We start from the raw sequence: 22,856 nt of genomic DNA on the forward strand, positions 1-22,856 counted from the left end.
ATTGTTAGAGATCTTGTTTTTATTATCCAGAAATACTCTTTAGAAAGATTCCTTCGGACATACATAAGCAATACCAGTTTTCCACCAAAAAATATTTGGAAGAAATTGTAAAACAGGCCATTAATTCTTACTACAATTCTTCATGGAAGATTTAATTCACACCGATCCAGATTTTGATGACTTCAAGTTTCTTCATACAACTGTACATTTGGCGTCACTTTGGACATATTCACTTTCAACAAAAGAAATGCAAGCTGTTAAGTACATAGCAAATCTGTGGACTCTTGTACCAAAGAAGAATTCTATAGACCAGTGTATTATCTGCTCAAAACCCTTTACAAACAGTTTTCAACATGCTATAGCGACTTGTTCTATAACATCTAATGAAAGATCTGAATTTATGTTTGAATTATCATATGAATACAATGAAGTTTACATAGATTTTGTTACATTAAACGAGTACAATTTTTACCTTTCTGTTCTTAGGGGTACCCATGACCAAGTTTTAGACAAAAAGAAATTCATGTTAAAATGTTTTTCATTCATAGTATCTAGCATAGCCACTTACTACGATAATGTGTATGATACACACACATGAGATGTTTTTATGTTTTCATACAGAGTATATAAGCAAATTGTACATGCCGCATTTTTTTTTCTTTATTATTTTCTTTTTATATATTTATATATTTTCATTAATGTAGATATGTTGTAATAGTTGTTTCGTTTATCAAATCTCCAAATGGAGGAAATAAAGATTGAATGAATGAATGAATGAATGAGTAAACAAGTACCTTAATTACCTATAATACATGTATAGTTGTATACATACCTACTAAATATTTACAGAAGTAAACAGATGAGTCATTTGGTCATCATATTCATTATGAGTGTTAATTAAGCACAAACAATTTCCACAAATTTCCAATGCATCAATACAAACATTTTTAAAAGATATTTCAGACAACAACTGTCTTTTTACTTGAGGATGTGCAATGACTTGGAATTTTTTTTTTTATTTTATTTTATTTTATTTTTTTTTTTTTTTTTTTTTTTTTTTTTTTTTTTTTTTGGCAAATGTGAGACAGTTATGAAATCCTCTATTCTGTGAGCTACTTAGCCATTCATATCTTTCATAAAATCTTTCATCATTTTCATCTGTTACTTTCTTCAATTCTTCTGCCATAAAACACAATCTGGACAATTTACTGCTCTTTCACATTCTTCACATACAAGTAATCCTTCACTTTGTGGTAGAATTTTTTTCTGTATTTTAATGCCCAACCAATTCTATTTCCTGTTGGCTCTAACTAGATTCCATCAATAACTGTTCCTGATAGGACACTCTACAGTTTGTATCAGTAAAATGTGAAACTCTCTAATGCTTTCAAATTTTGTGGCATACAAATTTGCAACAATATATGTTCTTACTTTATCTTGAATTTGTATACCGTAATAAGTGTGATTTCCAACTGCCAAATGTTTTTCAAGATTGCAACATTTGCAAATACTTTTTGGCCTGATGAATCTGGACAGGAGTAATACATGTATTGTTGAGTACCAGTCTCCTTGCTTGCTACAGTGTTTCCACAACTGGTATCATCTGTCACTTGTTCAGTTAGCTTATGGTTTTGTTGAAATGAAACACTTCCACTCCTTTGTCCTGCAATCTTGGAAAATTCTGTATTACCTATGAAACAAAATGCACCATGAAATGAAAAGAAACATACTATCCTTCTCTAGGCATATATCAGTGAAATATTGAAAGGAAGAATAATTTATTTATTTTTGTACATACAGAACTTAAGTAACTGCAAAATGAAGGAATAGAGACTTTAGGTCATTGGAAAAGTCTAAGTAAGAAAAATATGACAAAGTGATTGCTGTCACCAATACTGACTTAGAATATTAAGTTTAAAATTACAAAAATCAAAAGTCATTTCAGTGAAGAGAAAAAGTGAAGTCATGAGAAAGGTCAAGGTAAAAAAGGACATTGTCAGATTGCTCTTACCATTATGTCTAACTTTTTATAAAGTTTGATAAAATATCTTGAAAAATGAAGTTAAGGTCATAGGGAAGGTCAAGGTAAAAAAAAATTGTGATACCATTGCATAGTTCTTACCAATTTCAGGTTTTGCATTTTAATTAAAATATTAAGTACAGTTTCTTCTTTATTGTGCTAAATGTGAAACAATTAATAGTGAGATTAAGGTCTTATTGAAGGTCATTTAGAAGTTATGACCAAGGATAAAGTTTTTTGTTTCAGAAAGATGAACAGCTAGCTTAACAGCTGGAAAAACAAATGAGATTTAATGTCCCCATGCTCTCGTGAAACAGAAAGCAGGGAACAGAATAAATATTTAATAGTATTATATATGTTAAAATAAAAACATATTTTTTGAAAAAATATATCTACAATGTAAAACTGGTGTATCTGTATGCATGTGCACCACTTCCACTTAACATTTCTGACAAAAAAAGTGATAAAAGTAACTTGTGTCTGTCTAAAAATTGTAATACCAATAATGAAAGACAATAATGTCAAGAAACCTGACCAAAGCTGACCAGCAAGGAAAAAAAAGTTTTAAATATTTGAAAGTCTCAACATCTGAAAATAAAATATAAACAAAATTTCATATTGTTGTTGTTGTTGTTGTTTTTTTTTTTTTTCTTGATGCAGTTGTCAACTTTTGATTGATTGATTGTATGTTATTAAAGGTCCCCATTTGAGAATTGTCAACTTTTGATCTACAAGAACCTCAGGAAAAAAAGTGTTTGGAAAAAAATGATAAATTAGAATTTTAAGTGTAAGGGCAATAATTTTCATGCAAAATGGTCATTCAACATTTACCCTTACACTTGATCTATAGATAAATGAATCGATATTAAGAGTCTACCAAAAATCAACTCTCAATCAACCAAAAAAGTCAGTCTTAACTAACTGGCTGTATGACATTTTGTGTCATTCAAAAGCACTAAAGAGCTTTTGATTATTGTTTTTCTTCACATCAGACTTTAAAATAATTTATTTTTTTGGATTACTTCTTACAAATATTAATGAAGTAGAAGGATAGATGCATTCCATTATTAAAATGCATTATCAGTGAACTTTTGATCAAAGATTGTGCATGAACTTTGATACTCTACCATATAAATCTGGATCAGGACATTTTTCTTCCAATTCAATGGGATGCAAAAAAACCTCCTCTGCACAATGACAAATGTTGCTACAAGAAGTGAAAGTTAATCAATTGTAAATTATTTATAACTTGACCAAGATTTGTAAGACCATTTGAATTTAGCAGTTGAAATCTCTTCAACATATGGTGTAACACATAAGCATCCTAAAATAATCAGTACAAACCTGCTGCTATGAATTCATATTATTATGACCCAAGTTAAATCTTTTAAAAATATCATCATTTTGAAAAACTGTGTATTCATTTGAATGTTTTTTTTAAATATTGAAAAAATATAAGTGTGATAAAATAACTTTTAGAAACAATCTCTGGATAAATTTGAATAAAAAACTACCTATTCCTTCTTCAAAAACCACTTTCATACCCCCTGATTCAGCGTATCTTTAAGAAGCACACTACCTGCAGTTCTAATTTTATTTTTTTTCCCCCAAACAACTGCTTTACATTTAATTTCTTTCAAAAAGTATACATTTACAGTTGTACACACATATTAAAGCATCAACATTACTGTTCATAGTTAGAGTTTAAGATTGTAGACTTTTACACTACCCCCTCCCAAATAGCAAGATTAGCACTATATTTTGTAAAATCACAGGAGACGGCAATTTTATCAATAAGTTGAAAATAAATGAAAAACAGGCATAAATACTACCAGTGAGCTTCGCGAGCGTAGCGAGCGAAGCGACAGGTTGGCAACGAGTTTTCTCGATTTTCTCTAATTCGCTATCCAACCAACATCAAACACCAGATATCAACTCCGAAGTGTCCATTAATTAATTCCTGACATTTTTTACCATTCAACTACCCTACATTATCAATTTAATCACACTTCTTCAAATCTAGTTTACAACCAGCGGCCATTGACAATTCTGCGTGACGTCACATACACTTCAGAAAATATTAATTCATCAAATAGATACATATGTTATTAAAAAAATATTTACCAATTCATTGTGGTTTTCTTTATTTTTTTAATGTTTAAATAACCAAAAAACATTAACCAACTCTATCCCTAAGAAAAATTGGAATATGCTAATTCAAAAAGAAAGGGGGATAATCATGTACTTTCATTTGCGGGAAATTTGAAAAAGGTTATTGAAAATCGTTTCAAATAGCTTATTCAAGATAGTTTAAGATGTCCAACAACTTTGGAGCTTCTGTTTGGTAAGTAGATTTTTTAAAATCACTTAATAATGCTGAAAACACATTAAAAGAGAACCGAAGTTTTGATATTGCCTAAAAATAAAAAAAATGTGGTGTTTACTGCAATGTCACACAGTTTAAAAAAAGATTACACATACACACATATGCACAATAAAAATACTTCAGAACAATGTCTACTCTTATATACATTTTTAAACAGTAAAATATAAATAATAATAGAATTTGGATAACAATTGGGGAAGGTAATTTTAGCATGAACACCACATTTTTTACTCTGAGTCTTTATCAATCTGAATAAGAGAAAATAAAAATACACTGTACATATTTAGGGTTCGAAATTCACTATATACAACTCGCAAAACGCAAGTTAGAAGTCCCAAATTGCGAGTTAAAAATTAGGTAACTCGCAAAAACTTGCGAGTTGATTTTTTTTTTTTTTTTTTGCATTGAAACTATAACAAAATTATATAATATGACAGAACACAATTTGCTTTTGATTTTAATCAGTAATTTAACTAAAACTTAAGTCACACTGTAGTTGTATTTTGTGTTTTGTACAGTAGTTACTTTTTCCTTAAGTTACATGTATTTAATTTATACAAATTTAACTTTATATGAAAATTGCGAGTAGTCTTATAAAATTGCGAGTTCACTTTCTTGGTACTCGCAATTATTTGCAAGTTGTAATTTTAGGGAGTTTCTAACCCTGCATGATATGTAGCATAATCACAAAATTTTGAAGTTAGAAAAGAATATTTCACAGTCTCATGAAAGTTTATCAACTTGATAATCTTAATAAATTTTTCACATGTTTAGGCCACTCCAATTTTTTTCTCTGTTCAGCGTCCTCCATCTTTCAAAACCTACCGACTTATTCACAAAAAACACAAAACCCAAAAATATAAAACACAGCCTTCATAAAAATGACGTCATATAAAGGAATACATATCATTAATCTTTCTTTCTCATAGAAAGATATATATACTTCAGCATTTAATCAATGTATCAAATGCTTAAAATGAACGATATATTGTAGGCAAATATTTGAAGAAATTGACAGAATTTAAAGATTTTGACAAGTATAATAAATTTTAGGACTACTGATTTAGTTTTTTCCCATATGAGGTGTGGAAAACCAAGATCCATGTGGACGATGAACTTAGAAAAAAACATGGAATGGCCTTACTCCTTTATATAGTGGATATAGCCCATATGATATTATTCAATAGTCTTGATAACTTTTTCAATGCTTACTCTTTTACAAAGTGGATATAACTCATAACAGTGTGCACACTGATCATTCAGAAAGGGGTGGGGGATAAATTGTCTATATTTTTCAAGTTAAGAAATTTATTTGTTCTAAGATTTGCTTTCATATGGACTCGTAACAAGTCACACTTGAACATGTTAAACTGAATTATACACAATTCATATATTACTTGTTTTAAAAACATTTCATTATATGAAATTTACTTCTTGTACACAAATATTGACAAGGAAAAAGAGAGATAACTCTTGTATATATATAAAACCAACAGAAAAAAAATTGTCTGCAATTCATATTTTGGCTGAATTAAGAATCTCTACCGTATTGTTAGTCTTATATAATTATATGATTGTTTACCTATTTTTTTGAAGAACGTTTACCACGTCCCTTTCCTTTTTTGCTACAGCCTGAACAGTACCATGTTGTACTTTTCTTTCTCAGAAAGGCTTCATTTCCCTTTAAATTCACACATTTATAGTGGAACCATGTATTGCATTTATCACATGCAATGCTCTCATCCCCTATATCTGTTGGCTCCCACTCACAGTTACATTTGCAAACATTACACGAAAAAGATTCTTCTTCTTCTTCTTTCTCATCTATACTTTCTTCTTTTTATTGTCTTCCCTCTCACATAGGGCTTGAACTTTTGTTCTCAAGACTTGTTTTTTCTTTCGAGGAACAGAGCGTTTGAAATTTCGAAAAGCATCAACATATGAAATCATAATAAAATGCTCTGTAACATCACGATAGAGTTCCATAACTAAAGTTATAAAAATTTCATCATCTACTTCTTCATTTGAAACCTCTGCATCATTAAACAAAGAAATCCACTCATCTGCTAAATTCATGTCAGAATCTACACTTCTACGGACGACATTATGCAAATCTTCATGAAAGAGATGGAAATGCTCTGCTGTCAATTTCTTTTGTACAATTTCATGAAGTGATTTAAAGAAAGAGAACACAGACTCACTCACTACTGTCAATCCCCTGGTTGGTCCTTGCGTATATTCAATCTCTCTCATGCTCTCCTCCCCTTCATCAACATCAACTTCCCTTATCCGAAAGTTTTTCAACATTGTTTGCTTTCTATATTCTAATTTTCTGAGAATTCTACTATTTTTGGAACATTTCCCAGCTTTCCTCAAAACAGACTCTTTCATTCGTTTTGCAACCTTTTGAATACAGGCTCCAGCAAGGTACCGTAATTTTGCCAGTGCTGCTGCAGATAACCCTGGAGAACTTTTGGCCTTTTCTGTCTTCTTGATATGTTCCTGAATAACATCTTCTGCTTTCTTTCCTACTTCTTTATCCATGAACCAAAGAACAATTTTTGTAGACAACTTGAATTCCTCTTTAGTAAGTTCATTTTTCTGAAACATTGTTTTCACTGAAGAAGTATGTTTATCACTTAAAAGAAAAGTGTTCATTTCACTATAAGCAACAGTCCAATCTTGTGGTGATTTGGGGGTTTTACTCAAAATGTCACTCACGTGATAATATAAAAATTTCACATGTCTTTCAAATGACAGAGAGTGAAAGAAGTCATTTGAGAAATCCATCACGAATGGACATTTCTGGTTTGCTGTAATAATTCGTGTATATCCCAGGGTGACTCCATTTCAGGGAAATCTCCGCTTGATTCAAAAATTGGACCAGACAATCAGGGTTCCCCTGATGTAGAGGGCTCATCACTTAAACTCTGAGAGGAAAGTTTTGATATGGTTGGTTTGTCACAACAATGCAGATCTGTGAAAAAGTCTGTAAAGGGGCTTTCATAAAACTCAAAAACCTCATCAGGATGTTTGGTAAATGCAGCTGTAGAGTTGAAGTTCAACACTCTTAATCCACTAATCCTGGTAGCTCTGCCAACTGCAACTCCCATTTGACCAGGAGCAAAGAAAGAGAAGCAGTCTACTTCTACTAAGTCTAATGTTTGCCCCTGCGCTCTGTGTACTGTTAATGCAAATGCTAGTAAAACAGGAATCTGAGTTCTAGAGGCTAATGTCCGCCGTTGCTGTGGGTCATAAACATCAAACTTTACTTTTAGTATTTCAAATAGTTTTCCATTAAAATTGATGATTGGGTGTTTGTCATGTTGAAATTTGTGAACAAATCTTTTCATACCATTATAGAGTCCATCTGCAATATTCTTTATAAGAATAACCTTGGCACCCTCTTTCAAGACCAAGCGCTTTGGAGCAGTACAATCACGCAACATTCTGACTTCACCTGAAATTAAACAGAGAAATAAATATAAACATTTTAATATCATTAATATTAAAGAATGTTTGTGCAACTGCTTCTAAAAATAGACTGATCTGCATATAATATAACAGTATTATTGAACCCTTATATATGTAATCTATAGGACTTAATGTTCTGTACATTAAGTCCTAGAATGCATGTCCCCAACTGCATGCATTTGTACCTGGTGTCTTAATTCTCTTACCAACACATGGAATCTATTTCAAATATCCCAATACAATAAAAGTTCATTAACAAATTGACATTGTTATTCTTAAATAATCCATGCATTTATTACTTGAATTTATGAACTGACCTATTTTAATGATAATAAAAAAATTCTTATTAAATACAATAACATGTACCTTCACCCGTTGCTTTGTAATGGAATGTTGCCCCAGGCATCTCCTCCAAGGTGTCCTGATTGATCACGCTTGCATCAAAATTTGCGCCAAACAGTTTCGTAACATCCTGTGCGGGGGCATCTAGAGACCTGTCAAGGCTTCGCAGAAACTACATCGTCTCCTCAGACGGCTCCCCATCACAGAGCTCGTTCACAGCTTTAATCAATAGAGGCTCACTTTGCCTAACGACCTAACAGAAATTTAAAAAAAAATATTGACATAAATTTACACATCAATGTTTTAAGAGTCCATCTTCACTCTTCACATAAAAATGGTGCAAGATATACTTAATCCTACCTCATGCAAATTGATATGATGAGGGGAGGTTGAAAAGAAGTTCGCACTTTGAAAGCAGTACTGTCCGTCATCCTGGTATCTACGATTAGGGACAGGTAGTAATTGTTTGAAATCACCACATCCTATGACCTATAGTAAAGAACCTAAAATTAATTAAAGTGAAATAAATATTGTTCATGGATAAATGACATTTTCAGCAAAGTTCTCATATAAACATTACATAATACAGTGCATTAGTGTGTGTTAATGAACATAATGCAATGATCATGTGATGACGTCACATAATCATGACATTATAAATCATGTCATTAATTAGAAAAGAAACTTACATGTACTTTTATTCTGTTTGTTATTTTTTTTCATTTTGAACATACCTGTATCCCTCCAAAAACACTGTTATTTTTCTTCCAAATGCGACAGACAAATTCCACCATGTCAAAAGCAGCTGCTGACAACATGCTTATCTCATCTATTATCAAGCATACTGTGCGTTCAATTCTCTTTTTCGCTGCTGCAAAATTGTCGTCATTCTGGAATAGTTCCTCGAGGGCAGCATGGGAGTATCGACCATCATATATCCCTGACCAATGATGAAGCGTGGTCGCTTCATCATTGATTCCTTGAATTAATTCCTTAATTCTTAATTCTGCTACATAATTTGATAATTGATTTTTATTTATGAAACATATACATTTTTTAAGGTAAAAGTGCTCACATACATACCCCCCCCCCCCAAAAAAAAAAAAAAAAAAAAAAAAAAAAAAACATGGGAAAGGCTGTTTACTTAAGGGACAACCATTTGATTTTGGAGGGGTTGGGGACCAAGAGGGGGTGGGTCAAATTTTGTCAAGTCAGCTCATTATGCCCCCATAATCAAGATTCCAGGGTATATATTTTTTGCTCTGTGGATCCGTTTGTCTGTCTGTCTGTTTGTCCAAACACTTTAACCTTGCCCATAAGTTAACTTTTGATTCCTTGGAACTATGGTTTTAATATTTCACATGTGTATTCCTTGTGACAATTTGAGACCTTCCTTTGGGTATCAACATATTGGACCTCTTGACCTTGACCTTGGAGTTTGACTCACTTTTGCAAAAAAAATAACAAACTTTAACCCTGACTAAAACTTTCATATTTCACATGTGTATTTATCGTGACAAGACCTTTCCATATTTTTGACATTGACCTTGGAGTTTGATCCACTCTTAAAAAAAAACTTTAACCTTGGCTATAACTTTGAACAATTAATACTAGGGCTTTCAAATTTTACAGGTAAATTCCTTGTGACAAGACCTTAGTTTGGATACCAACAATTTTGACCTTTTGACCTTGACTTTGGAGTTTGACTACTTTTGAAAAACTTTTAATTTCTGCCATAAGCTTCCATATGGGGGCATCAGTGTTTTACAAACACATCTTTGTTTTCATGCTTCTGTAGGATATTGTACCCATATTAATTATTTTTTGTAAGATGATTAGAGAAAGATAATTCATTTCTTCCCTAGAAAATGACAAAAAGAAAAAAATATGGTGTATGTTCCAAACTAGAAAATTATATTTCAGGGGTAAGTGGGTGTGTGAGTGGTAGGGGAACCACCAGTCACAGTTAGCTATCAGATAATTTCCTTCCAAGTCAAGGATAGGTGAATTATTCTCATCAGATTACTTATTTCAAAAATCTGCTAGACTTCCCAACACCCCCCTTCTGAAAGAAATGGTTATCCTCTTAACATCCATATCAGTCTTCTTAAAGAATAAACTGTTATTAATAGCAAATAGGACTATAATTTCAACTATAAAAATTCCTAGACTCATATTTTTAATTTAGGCTGGCCTTGAATTTAGAAGCAAAGACGGATGGAATGTTTGTAAGCCTTCGAGACATCCATAATGCCTGTGTGCAGGCAATCGGAGCAAATGCACCATGCCCTGAGACACTTAGCAAACTCATAAGAAGACTTTTTGATGTCGAGTCAACATGTCCTAAGAAGGTGATGAAAGGAGACAAGGGGGTCATTCTGTTCAAAAATCTTAGTCCAAGAGTAGTTACAGCCAACAATAGCTCTGTACGGTTACCACCTATGTGTACAGTACAAGAAACATTAATATTTTTTTGCTTTTAACTGTCCGCTACCATACCTCAGAGATAATGTTCGGTAAATTGCACAGTTGGATTTGAACCAGGTAACTTCTGGATGCAAGTAGAAGAAAAAAAAATATCCACTGGCATCTCCGTTCCCCTAACTCAGTCAAACATAGATGGAATTATTCACTTAATTTCAACTTTAAATGTCTGCAAAGGCTTTCGAAAAGATGATGATTATTTTCCAAAATCATTTAACGAGGAGAAATTCTCCGCTACTTTTGAGGCGGAACATGTTTCTGTTATGCAATCAGAGTACTGCAGCATTTTCCTGGAATGGTTGGCTAAACAGGATGTATGTTCCTCCTGCAACATTTCTAGAGTCAGGAAAACAGTGAGAAAAAGGAAGTACCCAGATAGCAGTAAGGACGAGGAATTTAAAGAGAATGTAAAAGTTCAATGTCCTCTTGAAATGGAAAAGGATTCCACTACGGTGAAGAGTATATTGAAAGAAGTGAAGCAGAACATTCAGAGTTCAAACAATGCAACACTTGTCGAACAATCCAATAAGGACTGCAGAACAGACAGTATGTTTAACCAAAACTTGACTTCCGAGGAAAGTGTTGCCCCCTTTATTCTAAACATCAGGACCATAAGGACATGGAAGACCTAGTCAATCTAGTTCTAAAGCAAGAAGGATTACCAGAGCATTTTGGGATTTTATTAAAATCACAGCTTCAGAACTGTGCACGTCCAGATTTAGAGAAACGTCAACGACGTTGGGATCCGAAAATTATTAGCCTCTGTTTAACTTTATATATTCGTTCGCCACAGGCATATGAAGACTTGAAGAAATCAAACTTCTTAGTTAGTATTGCCGTCTAAACGGCTACTGCGTTTTTACAAGAACTCTGTAAAACAGACTCCAGGATTTTGTGAGGAGAATTTGTTGTGGATGAACAAATAAATGGATAAACAGAATATTTCTGAGTTTGGAAGACATGGTGGTCTAATTATCGATGAGATGACAGTTCAAGATGATCTTATTATTACAAAATCAGGTGATGGTTGGAATTTGATTGGATTTGTTGATATGGGAAGTACAAACAACAATATAGACATCATTTGTAACGGAAAGAAAGAGATGAAACTAGCCACACATGTTCTTCAAATTGTCTTCCATGGATTAACTGGATTCGGGTAAATTGTGTTTAATATGTATTGAAATTCACTATGTTTAAAATCTTAAATGAGCTATACTGAGTGCAGTCATACTGATTAATATAGAAACATATATTCTTTCTAACAGATTTCATTAAGTCATTGTCAGTATTACATGAGTAAGTAACAGGGTGATCACTCTTTTTACAGGTGGCCAGTAGTGTATTTCGGATCTAATCCAGGGACAGCACACCAAATCTACAACATTTTTTGGAAATGTGGGGATAGGAATGTTCATGTGGATTATGTTATGACAAATGGAGCTTCAACAAATCGAACGTTTGCGGGGATGTTGTTCGCTCAACCCGAGACACCCAGAAGTTCTGATTATGTTTTCAAAGACATATTCTTTTCAAGATGGTGTATATTCAAGATGTGATGCATTGCCTTGAGAAAATACGAAACAATATAGAATCAAGTAAGTTACAACACAAGACAGAGGCAGGAAGATATTTGCTCCTTGGAAAAAAAATGTATTGTTTGCGAACATTGGGAAGAGAGCTTTAGTTTTAACTTTCAAGGTGGGTTTTCCATTTATAGGAAGCTTACAGAGGAACATATCAACCTTACACGTGTAGCAAAGATGAGAAATGAACTTGCTATACAGGTTCTCAATAAGGACATGCTGTTCTTGATGAAATCGTACCAGTCCACCCTAAAAAATCCAGAAAACCTTGCAGCAAGCATCACACTTCTTGAACATACATCACAGATAGTCGACAAATTCTGCACAACCAGGCAGCCAATTACTTCTTTGGATGACAAGAAATTTGAGTCTATTAAAAAAAACTCTCTTTCTTCAATTCATGGGAAGAGGAAGTGGAAAAATCTGTGATGCACGTGACTTCGATAAATCTAATGACACAAGAAACGAGAAATGACTTAAATTCCTCCTTAATGGGATTTGTTTCCTTGCGTAAATTAAGGTTGAATGGGAAAACAGCATTAATTCCGGCTACCTAAATTCAGACATAGTGGAAAACTTATTTGGTCAACAGAGAGGTATTAGAAATGGTCTAAATACAAATCCTACACTCGCGCAATATTGTCCATCGAACACTGCGATACTTCTTGGACAATGTACAGTATCAAACAAGTCAAACTCTAGTCAGAAAGCCTTATTCTTCTCTGCTACTACTCCTTGTGCGCTCAACACTGTGAGAAAAGTCCAATAAATCAAGAAGAAGAGGGATTCGTTTATAAACTAAAGGTATGAAGACTATAGTACTAAGACAATTTTAAAAATGTTTGTTTTCCCTCTGGTAAGTGACAAACAAAAAAATACCTCACTCAAATGTTTTTATCAGATTTCTGAGCATCTTTTTTTAAATTTACAAAAAAGTTGTTTGCTGAACCATTTTGCATAAAAGTTTTAAAATAAACTTTGCACAAACAACCAAAAAAACAAAAAAAACAAAAAAAAAAAGGTTTAACAAAACCTATCAAGTACAATATTAGTGGTTTGACTTTTCGCGGTAAAACGTCGACAGAATCTTAAAATAAACAACCTTTTCAAAGAATTGTGTGTAATTACTGAATTATAAACTAAAGGTATGAAGACTATAGTACTAAGACAATTTTAAAAATGTTTGTTTTCCCTCTGGTAAGTGACAAACAAAAAAAAATACCTCAGTCAAATGTTTTTATCAGATTTCTGAGCATCTTTTTTTTAAATTTACAAAAAAGTTGTTTGCTGAACCATTTTGCATAAAAGTTTTAAAATAAACTTTGCACAAACAACCAAAAAAACAAAAAAAACAAAAAAAAAAAAAGGTTTAACAAAACCTATCAAGTACAATATTAGTGGTTTGACTTTTCGCGGTAAAACGTCGACAGAATCTTAAAATAAACAACCCTTTCAAAGAATTGTGTGTAATTACTGAATTATAAACTAAAGGTATGAAGACTATAGTACTAAGACAATTTTAAAAATGTTTGTTTTCCCTCTGGTAAGTGACAAACAAAAAAAAATACCTCAGTCAAATGTTTTTATCAGATTTCTGAGCATCTTTTTTTTAAATTTACAAAAAAGTTGTTTGCTGAACCATTTTGCATAAAAGTTTTAAAATAAACTTTGCACAAACAACCAAAAAAAAAAAAACAAAAAAAAAAAACAAAAAAGGTTTAACAAAACCTATCAAGTACAATATTAGTGGTTTGACTTTTCGCGGTAAAACGTCGACAGAATCTTAAAATAAACAACCCTTTCAAAGAATTGTGTGTAATTACTGAATTACCTCAATAAGTAGGTTTTTCCAGATCCATATTGGCCCGTTATTATAAAACTATGCCCTTCTAATGCTTTATGGTAAGCTTTTTCTCAAAGATCCTGCATTTCCATGCTGCTTTGGATGTTTTTAGCCATCTTTTCGGAATATTTCGACCTTTTTCATTTCGCTAATACGTGTTCCGAAAAGTTCAATCTGCAGTGAATGTGACGTCACGCAGAATTGTCAATGGCCGCTGGTTGTAAACTAGATTTGAAGAAGTGTGATTAAAATGATAATGTAGGGTAGTTGAATGGTAAAAATTGTCGGGAATTAATTAATGGACACTACTGAGTTGACATCTGGTGTTTGATGTTGGTTGGATAGCGAATTAGAGAAAATCGAGAAAACTCGTTGCCATCCTGTCGCTTCGCTCGCTACGCTCGCGAAGCTCACTGGTAGTATTTATGCCTGTTTTTCATTTATTTTCAACTTATTGATAAAATTGCCGACTCCTGTGGTAAAATTAAGAACAGCTTCATTCATTATTTCAACTTCCATTGCAAACTCTATATTGGCCTACCTAATCCAACTGTATGGTTTTGCCTCTCTTGTTTTCAACCAGTATTCTTTACAAAAGGTACTGCTAATAACATAATAATAATGAGAGTAATCCCTCGGTCTGGTTTGGCTTTGCTTTCTTCGTTAACTTCAGGATAGGAGTCGCCCGCGTGGCGCAGTGGTTAGAGCGTCTGCTCTAGAGTCGCGAAGTAAGGAGTTGATCCTTACGTCGCGTCTTCGAATCCCACTGTGGGACGTGGAGACCGGTCCTTCGGATGAGACCGCATAAACCGAGGTCCCGTGTCGCAGTAGGTGCTGGCACGAAAGAGATCCCTCACTGCTCAATGGCCGTAAGTGCCGAGTATAGGACAAAATTTGCAGCTCTCCACCGGCAAGTGGTGGCGTCTCCATATGAGTGAAAAATTCTCGAGAGGGACGTTAAACAACATACAATCAATCAATCAATCAGGATAGGAGCACCTTGATTTTCATCTTCGCCTTTTTAACCCCAAATTATCTGCATGTCTTTGACAGATTCATAACTTTAAATGCACTACTGTCAACATGCAACATGGTCAAGGGCAAAAAAGAAATCCATTTCACAATCGAACGATTACCTCCAGTAGATCCATAACGTTTTCCATACAGACTGATAGGGGCATGGTTAGAGCTTCAATCAAGCGCAAATAGTGTGATAGATCCTTAATACAGTCATACAAATAATTACCTGACCATCAAGGCACGAAATGTTTGAAAAATTGCCGAAGTCACATTGTTCTTGGTGACCCTGACACATTGCAATATCATTTTTCCCTTTTTTATATGAAGACTTCCACTACGGGAGATAACTCTTACAGACAAATATTCATTCTGTTATCTTATCTTCTTTTATTATTTTTAGAGTATTTTTTTAAATTTTATCAACTTTTTAAATTTTCATAGACTTTCTAAACATATATTTACACTAAAACATGTTTATTGATCATCAAATGAAGCCAAATTAATAACATTTGATTAATTCTACAGTACAAATAGAGAGCTATGCTAACATCCTAAGGTCATCATTTCAACAATTTATTAAATATATGTTCACTAAATTGCCAACGGTGAATTATTTATATTTGGTAGGACATCAATTAAATATTATAAAGCACATTATTAAATCAAATTATTTTATCCACTTACGTTGTACCACTGCAATAAATATCCATATTAATTCTGAAGTTCCAAATTCAGCCTTACATGTGGCTTCAGCATAGATTGAAAATAGATGTAATCATTGGGAAAAATAAGTATTTGTGATCTTTGACATATATGTTTTGATGATATAATAAAATACTGGATCGGAAATAATTTTGCAGTGGTTTTATGGGGCTGCAAACTTTCCTATTTTTACCTACTATTCAATGCCAATTATTGCTAAATATAGAAACTGGGTTGTTACTAAAAATAGAAGCAAATGACACACTTTTTGAATTTATTTTTTATATCCTGATACAACCTAGATCTTAAAAATATATGACAAAAAGAAAAGTTCTATATACCCTTTCGGATGATTTTTCAGATTTTGCATGTCTTTTCTCAGAGACAGGCTGTTAAGAATATACAATTATATATAAATATAGGAATACGTCATCCTAGTAACGAGGTGATTTAGAGATCGACGAGCTTCAATCGACGGCCATTTTTTCGGAAGTCAACAACACTTTAGCCAAAACAAGCTCTGTAGTGTAGGTTATATCTACTTGGATGTGAAATTAAAGACACTTTGGTGAAGAGCAGAATTTGATATGAATCCAGAGGAGAAGGTAGATGACTGGAAAGCAATTGGTATTTCTGCTGATGTTATTGGAGCTGAGACATCAAGAAGTTTACATGTGGCGGCATGGCTGGATCCTGTAACCTGTGGAACAGTGTCGTTTATTTCCGTTTGTGGGACGATCAGATTAGACAAAGCTCTACTCATTGACTCCTTCTGGTAAGTAGCACATTCTCGGCTATAATTTCTTACAGTGGATTCGTTTTTATGGCCACTCATGTGCATTATATGTCGCAATTCAAATCCTGCATCGTTCATGCCTTGTATGGAGGTTTCACGTAAGCTGTGTGCAGTGTAAGAATTTTCACATTTTGCGTTTTTACAAATGTCAGCCATAAAACGTGTGAATTGGTATTTTTTGATTGGAACGTTAGTGTACCAAATTTCCTCGGTTGTTGGAGAGGATAACGCTTCTTTTGAACATCTGTTAAAAAGAAATGTTGCAGAAGGGTCCATCTTTGAGAGGTATTGCTTTAAAGAGTTAACTGGAAGTGTTCCCCTGCATTTGGTACTGAATGCATTCTTTTTCCCTCAGGGGTTACAGACACATCTTTGCCCCCTTGCCAACTTTTTTGTTTAGTTTCATGAGACAAAACAGCATACTCATGTCCATTTTCATCGAAGTGAAACTCAAATGAGTTGAACCTTTATTTGCTCGTGAGACTCAAGTCCCCTGCTGACAAACTGAATAGCGATTAAATACCAGATGCGGAATCTTAAAGACACAGGTGTTGAATCTCCATAAAGGTACGCTGAAATTTTATGAAAATCATTTTAAGGAATAACAGCCTTGTGCTTTGCTGGTCGAGAGAGCCCTTCTTGTAAATTTTGAACTAAAACTAGTTTTCCATCTAAGACATTATTGCTACCCCTAAATTCTCTGTCACGTACTATGTCAAACTGACGTCCAATGTCGTGGACATGGCGGTTATTTGCTGATCTTATGCTCTTATATGTATTACTGTGATATTCTGTTGCTTGTTCTTTTGTCATAGATTGTGCTCTTTTTTCATTGGGCTTAAGTGTAGCCTCTGCATAAAATTTTTCAAGATGTTTATTCAGCTCAGTAGCAGAAATTTTGTGGAAATCAGTTGGCTGTCCCAAAGCTTCAACACTCCATTCTACAAAAAAGGGGACCTTTTTTTTTATTAATTTATCAAGTCATATTTCATATCAATACAGATAGCTTAAAGGTTAAGCAACCATGCAATATGTGTGGGGAATATGGGTTCAAGTCCCAATATGGATATTAAAAATGTTGATGACTTGATATAATTTACATTAAGTTAAAACATGCATTTACCTTGAAACAAATTTACTCCCCACTTTGTATGAAACTTTGTAGCTTTTGACTGCCTTCTTTCTTTCAATTCCTGCAGCTCTGTTTCATTAACAGTTTTGAATCTTTTTTTCCTGCAGACTGAATCTGGGGCTCTCAGCATGGTTTCCTCTGTTTTTATAGGATTTAAAACCATTTCCATCTCTTCCTCAGCCACCTTTCTAGATGTTGATGCATCAAATTCCCCATCAAAGATTTAATGAAGGGTTTCCCAGTCAATTTCTTCAATTTCAACATTTTCTCCTACCCCAGCATGTCAAAATCTGCCATTGTGCAAACGAAAACAAATCACAACTCATATAGTTCCATCTTATTAGTGCCTTCACTATTTATTGACATAATTAATGTGTAATTTACCATAAGATGGCACAAAAAAAAATTAAAAGAATTTCTTTAAAATTATTTTTATTTCTTTTAAATGATTAACATTTTACTACTATCTCTAATGTAAACAGGAAGTTATGGTAAAAAATAGTTCCGGTTTACTGTTGCCAAGGGGGCGTGGCTCTATACCTACATTCTTTATACTATATAAAAACAAAGTCATGTGACTGTCTTGTCCAATCAAATTACACTATTTAGACTAAATTATATATATATATAGATTTCAGGCCGTTATTTCGTCAAAGAACAGAATTCTAATTTATCAAGGTACACTCACATATAAGAAGTAATCTCAATATCTGGAAGCGTTGAGATAAAGAAAAAATGCAGAAAACCACATTAAGTGGAAAGGCAGACAGACAGACGAGGAGGAAACCTATAACCCCCTCAAATACACCCACCCACACACACACGCTCGTGCGCTCTTTATGAAATATGCCTACATGACAAGTCTGTGTTTTTACAAACCAGTAACTCACACAAAGCTTAAAAACATTTCTTAGATACTAAATAATACAGGGAAAAAAGAAGATATCTTAAATGGTCTCATTCATTAGGACAAAAGCTTAAAAAGAGCTGGAAAACTCTTTTATTTGAAACAGCCAGTAACAAACTTAGAAAAGCGTTTAATCCCTATTAAAACTTTTTGTTCTGCATAGAATGGTGTTTTATGCCTTAGATGTCAATGTTTAGAAATATATTTGGGAATGTCTGATTGATTTCATCCTTGATATCCGATCAAATTTAGCAAACAATGTCATGTGAATGCATCATTTTAATATTTTTAAAGCCAAGGAAATTAAAACTTAATTCAAGATGAAATTTGTCGAAAAGGATACTGTAAATCTGGAAATTTTTACGTCGATTTATTTTTGCGAATCTGGGTCAAAAAGCTGTTGATTAATTTTTATGTTTCAAAATTTTGCGAATTGTCATTAGCGCTAAAATTATAAAGCGCTTAAAATTTTAATAACAGTTTAAAAGTTACGCATGTACATACAATAAATTACACATGTACATACAATATTAAACAATGCCAACGTTCAATAATCAGATAAAAATATTACAAGAGATGAAACATCTAAAGTGTTTAAAGTTTTCATAACACTTTATTAAATCACGCATGTATATAAGGTATATAAAACGATGTTAGCTTTAACCAGCCTTCAGATAAAAACATTCTCTACAGGGTATAAAACAATCTGTCGTGCTAGGGATTCATTGTTTCATTAAAAAACTAGCCTCTCTTTCTTGGAGAAATAATTTAAAAGAAACATACTGCCTGTCAAACCATCGGATGATATTATATGTAGTGAAAGCACTCCACGCACGGATTATCACGGGTAATTAGCTTGTAGTATAAACAGGTTTCTAAAAATGACCACTGCTTATAAACACCTGTTCACCAGGTGAAAAATAGACACCAGCTTTCATCAAAAGTGTTTACATTTTTTGTTGGTGATTTATTTTTAAGAAAAATATTTTTGCGAATGCAATGTTCGCGCAAATTTGCTAAAAATTTATCTACAGTAAAAAATTCCAGATTTACGGTATTATCTGAATTTATATGAAAGTACGGTAGAATGAAAATTTGGTAACACAAGTAATAATTCGCTATTTTCTTCAAATTAATTCTGAGATTGATGTAAAGATTTTCTATTTTAGGATTAGTAATCAAAAAAGGGTTTGGGATGAAGTAAATTATTGACAAATAAGTTGATGAAACAAGAATATCAGCTATCTCGTTTAAAGTCATCATTTCTTAAGTTCTATGGTCAATACAATGACCTTGTCAGCAAATACAATTTATCATTGAGTCAAATGCTGACTGACGTTTTTCATAGTAATTGTTAGGCCATTCTTTACACACTGAATTGTCGACGGATTTTTCCGTTATTTCCCTATCATGACAAGGAGCACACGGAGGGTGTGAACGGTCAGCAGGGGATGCTCACTCCTCCTTGGCACCTGATCCCACCTCTGATGTTTGGAAGTCCGTATTTGCTCTGCTCCTATTTTGTATTGTTTAATGGACTTTTGAGCTTGAATACTGTTCGTTATCTCCATATATTTCATGAAGTAGAATGGTCAACAATTTAAATGCACACTTTGGTTACTGTTTTCAAAATTCAACTTTTTTTGTTTCTAGAATTCCAATTTAGTTGTTGACAATAGTAACGGCATGGGTTTGGTTTCTTCCTTGTGTGTCTTACTTTCGGTAAGTCAACTACAATGTAAGCTATCAAAGTTAATGGAGAATTGCGTTCTTTAGGCAATTTTTGTCTCTGATCTTTGATTCGTTTTAAGTTCTTCAGGGCATCAGAAACATCATTAATGTTGTTCTGGCCGTTGTGCTTTATTTTCTGATGAAAACAATCATCACCACGGGAATAAATATTACTGATATGATATGTAGTTTAATAACTACTAAGTATTGAAGTTATAGTTAACAAATGTTCCACAAAATGATTCTCTGTATCTGAAACAATTCTGTACTCTTCATTAAAACTTGGCTCAATAATGAAAGTTATTCCCTCGATAGGAAGGCTACTACTGTTCACAGCTGTGGATTCCTTATAAGAAAATGACATAGGAATTTTTTTTTTGGGGGGGGGGGGGATTTGTATAAAAAGGGATTTGAAATCTATAATTTACCTTTAACATGTTTCACATCTTCAGAGAGAATTTTATAAACATATGAAAAATAAACTTTAATCTTCTTTCATTCTTTGATACGTGTTATTCGTTATTTTCATTCGCTTAAAACAACAGAAATCAAATTTTCACTAAAACGTAAAATGTGCTAATGCATATTAAGTCGACAAATGTTGTGGAATAAATAGAAGTCTCTAATTCTAAAAGTCTACTCCTTTACGTCAAATGGGGCTGGTGTCTTACTGAGGGGTATAATCTAAAATGCCCCTCAGATCAATAAATTGTCTCATTTTCAACCTTCTGACTCTTTTGCTTGTGCCTATTTTTTTTTCTTTCTAATCACTATAACTCACACTTAATAAACAAAATTAAACATAACCGTTTCATAACCTTAAAGCTTCTGAAATCCTTTTCTTATAAAGTTTGTATCAATACAAAAGTTCATTTCCACTTGAACATAATAGTCAATATCTTTTTATCCATATTTCTTATAGAAATATGAACCATCAAACCATAAAATTCAACCATATTTTGTCACAGTTGCTAAAAAAGAACATGCATTTTGACTTTTTCAAACTGTCAGGTTGCTGTCATTTTGAGAAAAAATAATTTAGCAGACTTGACAAAACATCGCACAAATTATATCAAACAATATTTACTGTGTATCCAAGAGCAAAGCAACCAAAATATGGAAAGAGAAAAACAAAACATGAATTAAATTGTAAGTAAATTAATACCAAGCGATGTTTAATTCGCTAGATATTACCGTACAAAAGTCAATGAAGGGGTAATTCCATTTCCAAAGGTAAATATTATTGTCTTAATGACGATTTAATTACGTCAGATGCTGTTTCATTTTCATTTTGGTGGCATATCTGTGTCATTGTCGCGAGTAACGAGATCTCCCAGTTGATCGCTATTTCCCGAAATGGTAGCTTTATCATAAGGTAAAGATATCGAATAGAGATCGATGTCGTCCATAGTCAGTAAAGCATCTAAATGAAACAGATGAGGCAAACACTGTTTTGTTTCCTTTTCCGAGTTAACCGGGATATGTTGAGTCGACACATGACTGCAAGACACTATTTATTGATAAAAGGTCGTCTGGATGCTTAAGCTTTCTTCTCGTGTAGAAAATATTTTAGACAAAATCTGCTTCATGGGAATCTTAAAGCTAAATCAAGAGCGCCCATCGAACTTCAAATAGTTTTTTGGAAGACCAGGGCCCCGTTTTACAAAAGAATTTACGACTAAGAGCAAAATTTAATACTTCTTATTACTTTCTATTTTACATTAATTTGAAAATGATTTTAATATTTTCAAAAAGAATTTAACAACATGTTTTTATGCTAGCAATTTCAAACAGAATAATTAATTTACAAAATTTTTACAATCAACTTAAGTTTTTGGTCTTTGTCGTAAGTTCTTTTGCACCCCTCCCCCCCCCCCCCGGTTTCCAAACATCTTAGATGTTGTCAATGAGGAAATCCAGCATCTTTTATTATCAAGTTCAAAGTACTTGTATGTAGAATCATAGTGATTTTTAACAAAGTGATATTTAAATCATAAACACTTTTTTATAAAATATAATCTTCTTTACCTTTCTCTGATTTGTTTTAAAATGGTTTTTGGAATAAGGTATAGATAATAAATATATCAAGATTCGAAACATATTCTTTTTCTACACACTCATCTATCCAGAGTGATTTATAATCTCAATCCTAATGTCCTTGACACTTTAAATAAAAAAATATAAAATGTCAGTTATACAAAATTATTATCAGTATATAATTACTTGGAATATCACGTTTATTTAATTAATAGTTTGCAATCTTTTTCATGAAGTAAAGCTATTTTTTTTACTCACGATTAGATTTTATCTTTAGAAAGAAAATAATTCAAGCTAGATCAATTTCAAATGCATTTCTTATTTGTTAGTCAACAGGATGTTTAAATGCTTTCATAATAGTTGGCATTTTAATGTTTAGATTCCAGGGTACTGCAC

The 22,856-nt window shown here is 32.9% G+C and overlaps 2 protein-coding genes across 2 annotated transcripts in view; both read right to left on the reverse strand.

The window, feature by feature from the left end:
- The window catches only part of LOC133195039 (ficolin-1-A-like), a 186,743-nt gene that overhangs the window by 106,069 nt on the left and 57,818 nt on the right, over nt 1–22,856 (reverse strand). The window lies entirely within an intron of this gene.
- On the reverse strand, nt 8,262–9,111 carry LOC133194571 (uncharacterized). The gene is made up of 3 exons (XM_061330510.1): nt 8,957–9,111; nt 8,583–8,711; nt 8,262–8,475 (listed from the first exon to the last, which is right to left on the reverse strand). The coding sequence occupies exons 1-3, from the start codon at nt 9,038–9,040 to the stop codon at nt 8,395–8,397; spliced, it is 294 nt and encodes a 97-aa protein (XP_061186494.1). The 5' UTR covers nt 9,041–9,111; the 3' UTR covers nt 8,262–8,394.

The sequence above is a fragment of the Saccostrea echinata genome, unplaced genomic scaffold (assembly GCF_033153115.1).
Source record: "Saccostrea echinata isolate AGI-Se365-2 ecotype Australia unplaced genomic scaffold, CSIRO_AGI_Sech_v1 ptg000029l, whole genome shotgun sequence".
In the NCBI taxonomy this organism is placed as follows: Eukaryota; Metazoa; Mollusca; class Bivalvia; order Ostreida; family Ostreidae; genus Saccostrea; species Saccostrea echinata.